Below are 16,590 nucleotides of genomic sequence, written 5' to 3' on the forward strand. Positions count from 1 at the left end.
AGGAAGTTTGAAAGTGCAAAATTCTATAGAATGCAGTATAATATGCATTATAATATGACAAAATATATAAAATATCTAAAGTATAGTGCTTTCTATAACACCTGGTAGTTAGAACAATTTTATATCTAGATACTATATTTTTAATCATATAATCAGAAATATGAATTTGTATAAAAACCCACAGTTTACTGACAACAAAAAACAGCGATTATCGAACAAAATAGGAGTTCTTTATTAAATATCATTGACAACGTGAAAATCTCAAGATATAACAAATCTAGACAATCGTTGTATATAATTAATTTATACATCGCTAATACGTCAATTCTTATTCGTTTAATTATACATTTATATATATACATATACTCGAACTGTACAAAACATCAGCCTTATAAAAATCAAATCTGTATAGAGCTGATGATTTTGAATTTTACAATGTCTGTACAAGTTTTGTTTTTAAACTACCTTCTCTTTTACCTTATATTTTACACTCATAATATTAGAAGAAGAATATTAATACTTGGTTAGTGATATTATCATGTTACATTTTTACAACAAGCTACATAAAAAATATGTAGTCTATAGTCACAAACAGAAAATAGTCTGCAAGATATCAAACTCATTAATGTAGAAAATAAATATCCTATACTATCGTAAAAACTTTGGTTGTCGTTAACTTTCCCTTTTTTTATTCAGTAATAAGTAGATTTGCCCCAAATAGATATCTTAACTACATCTTACACGCATATTATATATATATATATATATACACATATATATTTGGGTTGTCAACTAAGTGATTGCGGGTTTTGTCATTAGGTGGTATTTGCAAAATCCGCAATCACTTAGTTGACAATCCAATATATATTTATGTATATATACTTACACATTCTATTAAAAAAAAATCTTGCATCTTTCTTAAGACTTCCTGCTGATCTCCTACTTGTACGTTAGTATATAAAATGTGTATGTATGTGTAAATGTGTGTATGTACTGTCTGTGCGATAATCAAATGTCTTCCTTCAAAGAATATTGTCTGAACTGACCTTACATTTGAATCTTGTGAATGCTGGATTACAAAAACGGTACGCTGCGTCAGTCTTACAATCAAATTAGTTTTAAGCGTAATAAGACATCATTATGTGCACTATTGGAAAAAGAGAACAAGACAAGAAGAAGAAGAAGAACACAAGAAAACCGGGAATTGACTAGCGTACGAAATATAGATTACTAACAAGAAGTTTGGATCACTTGTCTATTTTATTAATATTCAATTATTAGCTAATTTTTTACCATTTCGAAATTAATACTTTTCGAGTTGAGAAATAGTTTTCGAGTTGATTAAAAATTATTAATTTTCCTATGAAAACCTCTATATTCTTGTAAACGTGTGATTCCAAACTTATTTTCGAACACAAAGTAAGAAATATTCGCGTATGGCCGTTCGCAACTATTTATAGTACTGTACATCGTCTAACATATTATCCGACGAGGATAGAGTCAAGCTACGTTCCTCATGCATTCCTTTAGCGTAATTAATTTGCTGCGATACCTGTAACAAATTTGAAATAATATAAATGTATTAATACTAATCATGAAATTTATTATACTGACCCTTTTAGCTACTTCCTCGTTATCACATCGAACTTTAGGTCTCCTTAGAAGTTCTGGGCCGTCTATATTAACGGCTATCGTCGAATCAGATCTAGATATTAATTCAATATAATATAAAGTGACACCGTTGCTTTCTAGTTTATGCATCGGTTGGCAATATAATAAATCTGCTAGGCTGACTTCGGTTACAACCCCTTTGGTACCACCGGAAATCACACGGACTCTTTCGTTAGAAACGAGAACTCTTAGATTCTCCGTTCCACTACGTAAACACTCGTACGCCACGAATAATTCTGAATAATTATGTTCATTTATTATGTACAGAAATTCTTGGCCCTCTGCTTGTTGACGATTATAAGGTGGTAATAGACCAGCGGAACCGCTAGCCACTCGAGGAGGTCTATCACGTTTTGGTATTGTACGATGAGCACTAAATATATCACACGAAATTATAAATATTATTAATAATTATTAAATATAATTTAAAGTACACTTACCTTCTACTGGTTTCTCTTACAGCAGTGGCAGTTTCTGTGGCAAGATCTAGAACTCCTACAACAGGTTTCGTGATAGTTCCAACAACTCCTTTGCCAAACCCAGCGAAAAAGCCCTGAAATCATTTGTTACCATTTAATTAACTTGTCGCAATCAATTGTAATGAATTTTAAAAAACGTACAGGAAATCCTTCGTTTGTTGCTCCATCATAGGTTTGTTTGAAGATGCTAGTTACCCCTCCAAGTAGTCCAAACCCGAAGCCCTTTAATCCGGCTACCAAATGATCACTACTGCCTGCTGTATTAGCTCGAATTCTCTGTCTAGCTTCCTCGTGTCTTTCATCCATTATGACTCTTCCTAGTCCATCGGAAAGAGACTCTGTTACTTTGGCAGCGGAATTTGATATACCGTGTGTAACATTTTTCACTAAAGTTTTCACGCTTCCTTCGTAGATTAAACCGGAAACTCCTTCTGTGACGTCGTTTACAAAGCCTAGAGGATTTCCTAAAAAGTCCACGGATCCTAATATTACTGCAGCTTGCCATTTTAATTCCTGAAATAAAATTTATTGTAACAGGGAAATGAAAGTAAATTAACAAATAAAGAATATTTACAATCGTACATCTTTGTAATGTTTTATAATGGAATGTACTAAGAATTGAGTGCTCTCAAAAGGATGCTTCTTAATAAATGGCTCCAACTCAATAGTGGCATCTTCAAACTTGATTAATGTTAAGCCTAACTGTCTTTTTATAATCTGAAGTTGACGTGGTAGTTTTGTTGTAGTGAGTACACTTAATTTTATCTGAAAAAACATATTATGTGAAATTCGATTAATTAATTTCGATTAATAAAACCAACCTGACTGGGAACGATCTTTAAAGCTCCAAAATAGTATCGTTTAGCATGTGCAGCAGATACTTCGGAAATGAACCTCTGAGCCTTGAAATCGTTTTCGTCCATAGGTACCTCTAATTCCGATCTTCCCGCCCCGACAAAAGCAACTAACTTCAATATCAATTTCTCTTCCAAATGTATGCAAAGTGGTTTGATGCTCACTACCACGTGCTTGTATATTTCTGCATTCTGATTCTTTGACTTCAGTTTCTCCGCAACTATGTGTATAGCTGGTCTGCGCTCACTCTCAACTCGGGTGGATCGTGTTACATAAAGAACAGATGTACATTGTGCTTCAAACAACTGATTATCAATCTGTATATCTTCCATGCTCAAGTCTAGAGTAGTATTGATAGGAGTCTGAACCAGTTCCAAAGAGATACCAGCCAAACGAGCAAACAGTAGCTCCTCAACTGGTCTTCGAGAAACAATTGATAGTCCTAAGCCAGCTGTTAAGTTGATTTTCAATTCCAATTCTTTGGAATTGACCTTCTCTGCGTCACTATTTATCTGTGTTGGTCGGTGGCTGATTGCAATATGCGACCAATCACGTTCTTCCAATAAAGCGAACGTTTTCTTCTGCAAAAGAAAGTGAGAAAGTGAGTATTGGTATCATTAAGATACTTGTTCCAGTATTCATACCCTTTCTTTGATATCTAACACTTGGAGCACTCTTGTTGGGCCATCAGTAGTTACCGTAACAGATAAAAAGCCAGATCCTGGCCTTAGCTTCTGTCGACCAACACGCTGTTCAATTGGGGGAGGATTGGTGTGCATTTGAGGGCCTAATACTGCTTCACTCCCTAAAAAGACATATAGAAACTGCATGTAATGAACATTTCTGCGCAGATCGAGTAGCTGTATAAAGAATTTGAAGTTGAAATATTATTTCATGCATTTTATTATTGACGAACTTAGCGTTAATGAAATAAAAAAACAAGCGACAGTTTGAACGCTTAAGATAGTTATAATTCTGACTTTAATGTATGCTCCGAATCTATACGTACACATTTGCCAACGGGCGACACTGCCGCCTGCAACATTATCATTATGAGTTTAAGATTCACGAAAATAATATAATTCAGAGAATAAACGGGGAAAACAGCTGGAAATTCCAAATTAATTGAATGTAAGAGAAACAAACGTTGATTTGTAACTATACATTTACAGCCACTTTGCTTAAACCGAGGTACTTAGTAACATTCCACTTTAGTTTTAGTGATAAACATAATGGATGAAACATCCTTTTAATCAAATGATATCTCAATTTACGTGGCATAATAATAGCGATTCAATAAGCAAGTGAAATCTATAGCAAATAAAATAGAAGAATGTATGGTAATGAATAGAACAAAATTTGTGTATAAAATGGATTGCAAAAGCAAAATACTTTTACTGTTTTACAATTCTACAATTTTTCCAAAGTTTTTACAATTCTAACTGTACATTCTATTCTGAATATAAAAGGTTTACATAAGAATGACAAAACAATTAATAAAAACACCCCTGACTAAGGTAATAATACAAGGAATAATACAACAATACAATAACCATAATATTTCAAACCTTCGTGTAATCCCATGAATCCATCTTTCGACTGTACACACATATTCTTATGTGCACAACATAATCGTCCATCATCGGTGAATCGCCAAGTTTGTGTGGATCTCCTTCGGGGATCAGGTTTCCTTAAAGCAAGAGCACAATAGGTGAATGGTTGAGGTGCAGTGCCTGCTATATCCAACACTAACACTGTTTCTGGAGCCCTTGAATGTTTATCTCTGGGTGGACTAGATCCTATTCATAAAAAATCATTTTAAGGTATAAGATTAAAAAAAACATTTCTTTTAGGGTACCTTCGTGTTGCAATTGACCATCTCCAGTCATTCTCCATAACTGAGATCTAGCACCATATTGCTTTCTCCTCAAAGCAACCCATCCACCAGGACCGGCTTCTAAGACTAGTCTTTGTGTTTCAACATCTAGGGGGTCTAGACCACCCTCTCCAGTCCCGAGATCACAATCATTTTTAAAAGTACCTGTTTTCAAGAAATAGTGAGATCCATAAAAGAAGAATGATTTAATATCATACAGAAAAAGGTGAATTACCCGTGAAGGCAATGTAGATGAAGTTCTCATAAGTTAAAACCCTGCCCTCTCCAAGTACATTCAAATCGTATGTAGCTGTCACACCTCCAGGTGCAGTAAGAACTAAAGCAGCAGCCTGGATGGATTCATCCAATGCATATGGGACAGAGGAGTGTGGTCTGACTGTCCATTGCAAGTTATCGTGCACGGTAACCTACAAAAATACTCTTGAAAATAATTTCTAATTAATTCAGTTAAGTGGTATAACTTATGATAACGGTGCTTGAAGCGTATTTGGTACAGAATGTCTTGGTTAATCACCTGATTCACTACCAATGGCACCTCTGAAAAATTGTCTACTCTTATAGGTGGTGGCATAGTATCTGCATCAGTAAACACTATAAAGTATGTACTCTCTTGCAACACCACGTCTACTCGAAGAAAATACATCTTTCCTGTTGAATCTCTGATGTTAATTGTCAATGAGTAATTGTCATCCAGTCTGATACCACCTGACCACATGCAATTTCTAACATCCACATTACGAACACATAGGAGTAAATCTTTGTCAAGACGTGGCCAATGAAATGCCATATGGCAATTGGACATGATTTTAATGTATGTGGATTGAGCATCTGGATGACTCTGAAAGTGAGAAACAATGAAAAACTATTGTATATCGTAATAAATTTCTTGTTATTGCTTACAATTGTTGTGGTGAAACATTTCTGGGCTAATTCTAGGGTAGAACTTGATTTATTGTGCAGCTGATATCTAGGAGATAATGTGACTACAGTTGTAGCTCTGTATTTCCCTCTAGCTATCCTAGTAGCGACACTAATTAGATATACTATGTCAGGCCTGCCATCACGAAGAGATATTCTAAGACGATGTACCTGCAGATATAAAAATCAATTTGAATATTTTTTATATTTGATGATATTTATTTAATATTTACGGACTTGTATTCCGGGTTGCAAATGAAAATGTTGAGACCACTGTGGAATTCCCTGGGGATGCACTGAAGTACCGATTCTCACTGACAGAGTTCTGCTAGCTTCTTCATCACTAAAAGAAAATAACAAAGGAGCTACCATCCTGGCTTTTTCGTTTTCTTCAAATTGTCCGGCTGCCTCTATCCCAACTCCTTCTTGTCTGAACACCAGTGGTAGACCAGTTTTATTTATAATCCAATATGGTGCAGTAATGTTAATATGTATAGCAGAGCCTTTTTCTATGTTAACAGCTGCGTGGAGATATAATATTCTTCCACAAGAATCTGTCAGCCGTAGACGAGCAGTGAAAGAGTTGGTATTTGGTGGCAACAACATCTATATGAAGTAGATCTTAAATATCAATAAGACATTGAAAAATTAATAAAGAAGGTTTATTTACCGTGCCTGATCCAGAGTATCCATCTAACTGTACTGTAATTTCTAACTGCTCTTCGACATTTACAGTATGTAAATCCGCACTGTCACCGGGTAGAATTCTACCATTTTCTGTGCTAATCTCATATAACAATTCGTGAGGCAATAGATTGGTTAATGTGAGAGGAGCCATCACTGTTATAGTGTGTGCTGGTAGCATTTGACTCATATCCAATGGATAATTATCCCTCATCACTGCTACGCTCATTCTACAAAACAGATTGATTTAAAAACGTATATTGAATCATTCATTTCCGTGTATAATTCGGGACGTACCTAAATATATTGTTGTGATTAGCTCTACAAGTGATACGATTTTCTATAACTTCTAATGGTTTCCTAACTATGGTCCAATCTATTGTTTCTGTACAGTATTGAAACAAATTGTTCAAGTTGATAGGTTTTAAGCACATTTGTACCCCGGTGTGCGTTAGGGGAATCGATATTGTGGATTGGGCAGGTACTTGAAGAATTCTGTCACTAGTAGATGAAGTTAAAAGCTGGTCTAAAAGAAAAGAATATGAAAATTGGAATTCAATAATTAACTTCATTTCATATAAGCAACTTACATCCGTATTGATTCAAGGTTTTTTCCATCTTGATTTCCACTGTGTGTTTTAATTTATTGGATATTTGTAAAGCTGATCTAACAGTTACTAATTTTCTAGCTGATCCTTCTAATTCAACGGCGAATACTATTCTAGCTTTCGGCGTTAGTATCTGAAACTAAAAGTAATCATTTAAATATAGGAAGGTATAAATGAGCTCCAGTCAAAATAAATAATCTTAAGCGATGAAATAAAAATGAATTTTACATACCAGTGTTGTATCTATCTGTATATCAGTAACATTTGCACTAGCATGACGAAAATATATCCCAACACGATCGACAGTGACAGGATCTACAGGTCTCCACCCATCTACCAACACTGTAATCTGATGTCTCCTGACAGTATGCGTGGCATGATGTCTCAATTTACCTCTTCCTTCAAAAGTAAATGGAACAGTGTCACCTGGAAGAACTTCAAGCCATGTATCATCCTTCTGAAAGTCATTTTGGGCTTTAAAATTCTGTCCCACATTCTTGGTATCGTCCGCAGTAGCAATAATCGTTTTGAACCACAATTTACAACCAGTTTCATTCCTTAATGCAAAAGGAATGAAAGGCATTCGACGTCGATATCCTTGCCCATTGCTTGCCTTAGTCATATTAACTTCCTTACTGGAAGTAGAGTAGAAATCCTGCATCCAGTTGTTCTTAACCAACTCTATCAACTCTATTAGCGTTGAAGTTATGTTAACATCAACAGAATCTTGGGAGTTAACAGACATCTGCAGCCTCTTTGCATTGAAAGAATTAGTTAACATCTGCTCCCATTGAACGGTAGCACACCATGGTTCGATGAAGGGCTCCCAGCCACTGAGAACTCTATTATAATAATCAATGCTGAAAGTAGTAGATACTATACCAGGTCCCACGCGTTCTTGTCTCAAATTAAGATCTTGTAAGGAAATCTCCAGTAATGGTACATCAGCGTCTCTACAGTCATCTATAATGCATATTCTTGCACATGATATTTGAATTTCAAAAGTGCGAAAAACGGACTCATTGTTTGTACTGGTGTCTGAATTAGGTACTGCATGTTGAGTTAACCACAAAGCTGCTTCGTCCAATTGCCCATTACAGAGATCCAAAGCAGCTCTACAGTCAGCATCTGTAAATCCCAGGGCTGTCAATTTTTGTACTTGCCTCTCGGTGGGTGTCAATGCTTCACTGGAGCGTTGTTTAGCTACTAGAGTCTGTTTTGGTAGAGAACTGAGCATTCTAGAGAACATAGTCACATCATGGTAACTTAATCTTACGCACAGAGGTTGCAATTGTATTTCAAGACATTTATCTACTGTCAAATCCAAACTGGCTCCAACTGGATCTATTATAGATAATGCAGTCTCTTCTTCTAGCCCTAAGACACAGGAAAAGAGTTCGCAATGGGACAGGTTACAAGAAAGAGGTTTTTCACCTTCTTGAGGGGCAGATCTATAAGAAAGAACAGCTGTGTTTTTCAGAATAACGGCGTTCGTATCGCGAATCGATGTATCCTCTACAATAACTAATTCTGAATCAGTGATATTAATCTTTAATTCGAATGGTATTGCAGACAAAGCATTACTGTCATTTTCTTGGTTGTTTTCGGTGATTATCTGAGCAGTTCCAATGGGTCCTGGTTCTACAGAATTCAAAATCAGGAAATCTCTTACAGCCTCCCACCAGTCTAGTATAGCAGTTAAGCGCATGCTGTGGACCAAAATAGTCGTGGCCGCGTTTGCTTTACGCCTTCTATGATGAACCTCAGCCTGGACGCGATTTTCATTATTTGAATTTCTCAGAGGCTGTAAAATACTTGTGAAAACATTAGATTGTTTGTTAGCAGGCTCATCCTGAAATCTCATGTCCATAATTAATATTTCCTGGGATACTAAATCAATATCCTGTGATCCATCACTCAATGAATCTAATGTCAATCTGGATTTTATAAAATTAATACAAGCTAATGCTGCAATATTATGATTTGGATGCAGCTTAACAGTAACATTTACCAATTCTAGCGTTATGCACGATTTTTTCCAGATTTTCCCCTTGTTATCCATGCTAACTATGGAATACTCAACAGTTTCATTCAGATCTTGCATGAATTGTCGCAAGTCATCCAAATTTTCGCCGATATTGTAAGAAAGTAAACCTCGAATCAACATATACTGAGCAGGGTCCAAAGCACAATCCATTGTGGATAGCGTTCCATGAATGCTCAAATCTGGTATTTCTCTACTAATATAGGTGTCCAAGTTTCTTTCGATACGTAATTTCAAATGGCACATTTCAGTGAGCAAGGATGATCCAAGTTTCTTGATATAAAAACCACCAACAAGCAGATTATCCATATTGCCATCCTGATCATTATCACACTTAATCCGTTTAGCTGCATAGACGTCCATATTAACAAGTTCAAGGAACATTATGTCCAGCATGCATTTATCTATCACTTCTGAAGTTTCGAATCGATTATGTGCGGTGAGTTCTCCCAGATCCAGCAATAACATTTCATCTGATCTAGAACTAACTGGCAATAGGATTACTGGTGCACCTGCTTCTAATTCTAAAGATAATCTTATGCTTCTCCTGTTAGTATCGATTATAGCGCCAACACCAGCTCTCAGATTAGCCATAATGGTCCAAAGTTGAGAAAAATGGCCAATGAACGCTTGAAGTTCTGCCACGAATCTTTGAGTGTGTACATAATGGACAGCAGACATCTCTAGTTTTAATTGGGCATCATAAGGTCGTTTTTCAGAATCAATATAGCTGGAATACTGAAAATTCAGAGCTTTCCGCCCAGATGAAAGGAACCTCTCTCTATAAAATCTTCCATGCGGTGTTAGGTCTAGCAAAGACATCGATCCCAAGGATCCTGACACCTTCGTCTTCCCATTTGCTTTCAAAATGTGCATGTTTGCATTAGATACATTGGCTTTAGCAATTTCCCTCTCAGATTGTATCAAAACCAGCGTTAAAGATCTAACTTCTATCCCAGTTTCTGATCGTAGAGGTAGATTATCCGCCTTGTCCAATTGATCTGTGCCAGTGGACGTTTGATGCATTGTAACTTTAGGACTGCTTCCTGAGGGACCAGCAAACCCAAAGAAATCAAATACCACCATCCAGGATTCGACATTAATGACCAAATCCAAACAATTAAAATCCACTGTGACAAGTTTCTGATGAAATTGATTTTTCGTTGGCAGATCACAATCTGGTTCTGTTATGGTAATGCTCATTAGTACCAGATTCTCTTCACTGGTTGATGCACCAGGAGACGGAGGTGGAGTATTTGGCGTGTTTGCCAAAGAAACTGGTTTTCTGCGCCAGTGAGCAGGAATTGTCCCATATAAGGTATCAGTTTCTAATCTGTCGGGTAAACTTCCTCGTCCAAATTCGCTTCTAATTTGTTGTACAAAGGCAAAGTCAGGACAAGACTTAGAGACACCAGCTAAAAGTTTGGCACGAGTCGGAGCTGACGATTGCATCATGTATCTATGCCTGGAGCCAATAGGACAAAGAAGGTCCTCCATCAAAAGGGATCGTAGAGCAACTTGAATAGTGGATTCATTTTTTTGCAATTTCTCATATTTGGCCACAAAATCCCTCATGGACAATTCAACTAATGGCTGTTCCAAAAGTCCCTGTTTGAGTTCTATACCTAGAGTAGGCAGTTCGAATAAAACTTTGATGGAGAGATCAAGTTTATCAGAATAATTTGGTGCTTTGCTCATTGCTTGAGACTTCTGAACAACGGGTACAGATACTGGCATGGAGAAAAGTCTATTAGTAGTGTCTAATAACTGTTCATATTGTTCTCGAGATAGGGAGACTTTCAGTGGTGTCATTACAACTCCATGGACTTGGACAATAGGACTACTGAAAAATTCATTGTCGAGAAAGAAACTCGGGCTTTGTGCTAACGCATTCTCTTTTTCAACCACGACTTTTAATACAGTATCATGCAAAATTGGCTTGCCTGATTCTTTGCAACAGTATATTTCTTCGGCTCTTAGAGGGAGATTACTATGAACTTGTCCCACGTTGGCAGATATCTCCAAAGAGTACAAATTCATTTCCCTAACTTCTAGAGTTAATTTGTGCTTCGCCATGGAACCTTGATGAGGTTCGTGTTGCAAGGACATAGTGCCAAGATGTGCGACGAAAACTTGTCTACTGTGAGACGAACGCGGAATTACCAAAACAGGACTATCCAACAGGATATCTAATTTCAAAGACAAACTTCCTGAATTTTCCAAATCCACAGACAAACTTGGTAAACGTCTACGAGGTGGAATGGACCAGTCCTCTGCGTTTACTAAGCCTATGGCCATGTCTGTGGCAGCTGCGCTGATCTGTCGTGCAAGCTTACTCAAATACTGTTTAAACTCGTCAGCACAAGAACGTAACTCTGACAATAAATGAGGAGCGTGGGTATACCAAACACTACCAATACGAATTGTTAGATCTATTAAGGTTTCCATTCCATCCTGCTGTTGTGAACAAGGTTTGGTACATCGATTGGCGGAAAACCGTAAAGCTTCTGGCTGATTAGGCAGACCAGGAAAATGTTCTAATGGATGTTGAGATGGATCAGCTATTGGGTCTCTTCCAACACTGACGATTCTTTGGTGCGTTTTACCGGTTGGTGTTTGATCCAAGATTTGTAAACCTCCAAGTGAACCAGAGATAGAAGCGTTTACTGCCAAAGTAGCTTGTATGCGAGCGTCACACATCGTAGCTGTGGCGATTTTCTGACCAACCAAGTGATTATCCTGTATCACTGCCCTTAAGAGAAGCACATTCAGTCTATGAAAATCAAAGGTTACTTCTGTCCTGGTGGAAACTTTTGACTCCATAGTTTGGCTTGAAAGGGATTCTTGTCTCTCAATGTATCCTGGTTTTATCTTCCTTTGAGAAGGGAATATCCTTTTAAAGAATCCCATTAGTTCTACAATGGTCTCCTGATTAGCGATAATATCCAAGTTGTTGAACTGAATATTGGCTACTCTCAAAATCTCTAATGTATCATATACTAAAGTTAATTCAACTACTATCAAAGCTTCAGAATCCATTTTCTCCAATTCGATTAAAGAATTATTCCTGGGTGATTGCGGATTCTTCGCTTTGCTTGCTAGATTAGACAAAGCATTGGTCAAAGCAACTGGAGAAGTCAATCTCCTTGGCATATTGAAATCGGGAGAACCAGGAGAGACTGGGGAAACAGGTGATGTTGGTTCCGAATCTCTTAAGCTCCCAGAAATACTGTCCATCCCTACGTGTTTGTGACTGGCTACTAATAATTCAAAATCCGGACCAAATTCCTGAAGAGCATCAACGAGAAGCAAACCATGGACAGATAGGGAAACATTGATATCTGCAGACCTTTTGCTAAAACCGGCTCGGACTCCAGAGACCTGAAGTTCTGCTACACTACGGCCTCTAGATTGCAACTCGAAAGTCATCTGATCAATAATGAATTGAACCATAACTGCATGGCTTAAAGATTTGTCTAGGCTCTCTTCTTTCTTAGGACTCTCTGGTTCTATACTGATTACATCAGCCTGAGAAATTCCTGTGGATTTCGAAAAGCTAGATAATAAATTATACATCAGTCTAATTGCCTCCACCTTCTGTTCATTAACATGAACCACCAGTCTTGGCAGATTCCCAGATACAGTCACGGATGGCAAATTCGGATCAGAGGAAGCAAACACTCTTCGTTCAATTTGCAAGGATATGTTGAAACGTTCCAGAACGTGCAAACTAGACATCCCCCTGGTTCGTATGTGTTTCCAATTGTCCTTCACTTTCCCTACGAGAATCTGCAAATCCACCAGATCGATAGTATAGTGGTCGTACAGTTTCTGATGCAATGCTGTCTCAGAAATGGTCGGGAAGTCTTGTATGGAACCATTTTCTTGACTTCCAGGCGGTGTCGAACAAGGTGTCTCGAATCTTTCATCTTCATCGTCGCTATTTAGTTCAGGAGAGTTCGATTTAATGATTACTTCGTTATTTTGTACGTTATTCGACAAGTGGAGCTTTCCGAAATCTACAACAACCACCGCAGCATTGGAATCGGTAAAATTCTCAACTAGTAGAATCTGTGGTGCCGATATATTGAACTGCAAATCCCAGGATGAGCGATATACCAAATCTCCATCTAAAATCTGTTCCCAGTTCTTGATGAGTTGTCTTCGAGTTCGTCGCTTCATTGCTTGAAACCTTTGATTGGTCGATGATCTATGTGGTTTGCACATGAAGTCTATAAGCCAATGTATCACTGTAGGGTTGTAAACTACATCTAATGACTTTGAATTCACTTGCAGCAAATGATCAGCATTTAAGTGCAATGGTCTTTTTTCGTAAGTCATTTCAAAGAGTTGTTGAGGTAATTGATTGGTTAACTTTTCTGAAGAACCACGTACTCTAGAGGTTATTGTGGGAATTATTTGAGGCTGCACCAAAATCGGGAATGTGGAATTCTCTGTGAGATAATCGTGAAGATACAAGGCTCCCAAACTGATAAAGAATTTGTGAGATCCATATCTGGGCCTCGAATCGTAACTCAAGTTTACTCGTTCGAACTGTAGCTCTATAACCGCTTTCGTATTCTTGCCATCATTCTTCATCGTACAAAGGGAAAAAGCGCCTTTAGATAAAGCAAAATTGAACTGTCCAAACACCGTATCTCGACGTAACAAGGTGTCATCATCTATAGTGTCTGCCAAAACATCCAAAAGCTCTCCATCAAATGTAGAGGATGTACTTTGAGTGTTCGTGTTTGAACTCTTTGAATACCAGCCCCACCACTGTGGAAACCACTGCTCCAACATTCCTCTAGGTTGTGGTACATTTACATCAGAATTTTGAGGTAGTTTTGGAGGTTTAACTCTATACATTGCTACTTCTCTCAGTACTCTCAATTCATCGAAACTTCGTTCGTGTTCTATCTTTTCTTTTAACTGTTTGATATCTGGAGGTAAGATACTAGTTGGTGTTCCTATAAAATGACACTGATGAGTATCAAGAAGCAATGAAATGGTAGGTTTCCATAATTTTTCTTATATACCTAGCAATTTAATGTAACTCTCTACATATAAAATGTTCTCATTGCCTCTTTGAAGGATATCTTTCCATGATGGTTTAGGTTTCAGAGCGTCTTTTCCGAGGTGACACCTTGCTGCATACTTCCACCATTCCCTTGGAGCAGCAGACACACTAAGCAATGGACGGCAACATCTCTGTTGCTTACGACGTTCTATATCTTTCAATTCTCTTATACATTTAACTATTTGATCATATTGTACCTAACAGAAAGTCACTTGCAATATAAGGACTTTAAATAGTGAAATCAGATATATAGTCCTAAACTTACATCTGTGAGACATAATGGGACATCATCTAATAAAAGATCAACAACCATTCTAGGTTTATTCGTAGATCTCAATGGTCGTTCAGACCTATCTCTCTTGATATGAGCTCTTGCATTAACAGGTAATAAGATGTGGTTCTTTATTATATTGTTTGACTCGCTCATGGCAATCTGAGAATGAAATTAATTTCAAAATTATTGGCTAAATTATTTTAATTAATTGAACTAGGTATATAAAAAACAATATATACAGCTAAATCACCGAGATTAAGAGACCCAAGAAATTCATCTTTTTTCATGTGATTCCAATAAATGGAAAGCCTGTCAAGTTCCATGAGCTTGAAAGAAGCATCTGTGAGATTCCAGGACGTAGAACCAGGTATCCAACTAGCATCACAACTTTGTGCAGTTAGAGCTCCTATAGTTACACCAAGTGTAACACCAGTACCTATTAATCAAAATTATTTTCCAGTAATATATTTACCATTACTTTATTTATCTTATTAAATAAGAAAACTTCTTTCACCATCTGACAATGTCACACCATCTTCATATCTTATGTGAACATCCTTAATATTGAGCTGTAAATTTTCAATAATATTTGTGATCAAGGAGGTGCCATAATTTACCCAGGAACTGTAACTGGTGGCATAATAACCAGGATCTCGTTCTGTATCTGTTCTCCATCTTGCTTCTAATGAATCTAGTCGATTCAACTTATATTCTAAAATTGCCTGTTCTTCTGTTTCACTATCAAACTATGAATACAATTATCTATAAACATATAGAACTGGAAATATACACTGCAGGGAAATCACAGATCATATACCTCATCCAAACTGATTGGCCCAGCTACCAAATAAAGTTGCTCTATTACTATGACCCATGAAGCTGTTCTTATCTGACGAACAGGCACTTGTAATCTTACTTTACCAATAAATCCTGCCTTTATTTCCACTGGTAATCCAATATGACGCAAGGCCTCTTTCTTTAATGGCAAATTCTCTAATTCAACTTCACCTAAAATAAGATATTTTCATTTTACTATTAAACTTCATTGAGTGAATACTATTAAATTTCAATGTACGCTTAAGGAGATTTGGTTTGAAACTAAATAATCCTATCTAACAAGCAGTGATATAATGTACAACTAAATCTAAATTTTTAAATAATATAAGGGAAGTAGTATCAGCGAGGTATTTCAATAAAAATAAATTCTTATATTACATGAATACAATTAAGAAAGAAAACATAACCTTACCAGAGAGTAAGGCGATACTCAGTTGATCAGTATTTAAATTTTCCACGTATTTCCCGAGATAATTATTTAACACCCAGGCAACGAGTCCTTCCAACATTTTGAAGGATTGTAAAGTTCCTTAACAGCTACAAGGATCACCTTATATACAAAAGCAGGCATAAGTATATTCTGTATAGGTTATATTCGTCGAAGTTTCGTTCAGATTTTCGAAACTCACGATGTAATAGCGATTGTGGATCGTACGATCGGCGAGATATAGCTCTGCTCGAGCAAAAGTAACATTTTTTACATCAAAATACTATTTCTTTTATTACGAAAGCCACGAGATCTCCCGTTAACGATACAGATCATATCAAAGAAGCTTCATCGATCGTGAACACCATCGTGCCGAATGTACAATTTCGACATCACGTTAAGAACTTTGAAACTTGCGATTATTTATAACGAAACGCAACTTTTTTTCTGCAATGTAAAATTCTGATCAAATTGCGAACTATGTAGGAGGGGGAACAACGTTACGTATATTATTAGTAGAATGTATAAATATTTAAGCGATTATAGGTAATTTAAATACCAAATATATATTAAATATTTATAGTAAACTACTCGTTATACCGTTCAGAAGATAAAGAACATACAAATATAAATTTGTATACATGAAATTGTATTTGTATACGTTAAATACATTAACATCCATAGCCTAATTCTTTAACTTTATTAGAATCATTCATTAAGATCATTAAAAATGTTAATGGAAGAACCATTAATTGTACTAATGAAAATTGAACATATTTGTTTATACAGAATTGAAAAAATAATTTTTATGCAACT

General features: G+C 36.6%; 1 protein-coding gene across 3 annotated transcripts; it reads right to left on the bottom strand.

The window, feature by feature from the left end:
• Nucleotides 1-208: 208 nt before the first annotated feature.
• Nucleotides 209-16,231, bottom strand: LOC100749587 (vacuolar protein sorting-associated protein 13D). Of its 3 annotated transcripts, XM_012380788.3 has the most exons (25): nucleotides 15,977-16,231; nucleotides 15,760-15,897; nucleotides 15,328-15,518; nucleotides 15,025-15,256; nucleotides 14,750-14,946; nucleotides 14,502-14,669; nucleotides 14,196-14,433; nucleotides 7,345-14,126; nucleotides 7,095-7,251; nucleotides 6,802-7,030; nucleotides 6,491-6,734; nucleotides 6,058-6,426; nucleotides 5,803-5,991; nucleotides 5,417-5,740; nucleotides 5,117-5,309; nucleotides 4,864-5,046; nucleotides 4,574-4,804; nucleotides 4,015-4,041; nucleotides 3,650-3,810; nucleotides 2,972-3,586; nucleotides 2,733-2,915; nucleotides 2,292-2,663; nucleotides 2,112-2,224; nucleotides 1,615-2,044; nucleotides 209-1,552 (listed from the first exon to the last, which is right to left on the bottom strand). In XM_012380788.3, exons 2-25 carry the CDS (start codon nucleotides 15,854-15,856, stop codon nucleotides 1,451-1,453), a joined length of 12,027 nt encoding a protein of 4,008 aa, XP_012236211.1. In that variant the 5' UTR covers nucleotides 15,857-15,897; nucleotides 15,977-16,231; the 3' UTR covers nucleotides 209-1,450. The 3 variants fall into 3 exon arrangements, with proteins under 3 accessions (XP_012236211.1, XP_003486391.1, XP_033174585.1); XM_003486343.4 differs by lacking the exon at nucleotides 4,015-4,041 and having other exon boundaries at nucleotides 15,760-16,230; XM_033318694.1 differs by lacking the exons at nucleotides 15,025-15,256; nucleotides 15,328-15,518; nucleotides 15,760-15,897; nucleotides 15,977-16,231 and having other exon boundaries at nucleotides 14,761-14,928.
• Nucleotides 16,232-16,590: the final 359 nt, after the last annotated feature.

Source organism: Bombus impatiens, unplaced genomic scaffold (genome assembly GCF_000188095.3).
Source record: "Bombus impatiens unplaced genomic scaffold, BIMP_2.2 scf_0107, whole genome shotgun sequence".
Classification (NCBI taxonomy): Eukaryota; Metazoa; Arthropoda; class Insecta; order Hymenoptera; family Apidae; genus Bombus; species Bombus impatiens.

Bases quoted from the DNA above. Each gene is read 5' to 3' on its own strand.
- LOC100749587 (XM_012380788.3), bottom strand. From the start codon at position 15,856: ATGTTGGAAGGACTCGTTGCCTGGGTGTTAAATAATTATCTCGGGAAA. The intron at 14,434-14,501 runs GTAAGTTTAGGA...ACTTTCTGTTAG, and splicing joins TCCCATTATGTCTCACAGAT to GTACAATATGATCAAATAGT. The intron at 1,553-1,614 runs GTCAGTATAATA...AATTTGTTACAG, and splicing joins ACGAGGAAGTAGCTAAAAGG to GTATCGCAGCAAATTAATTA.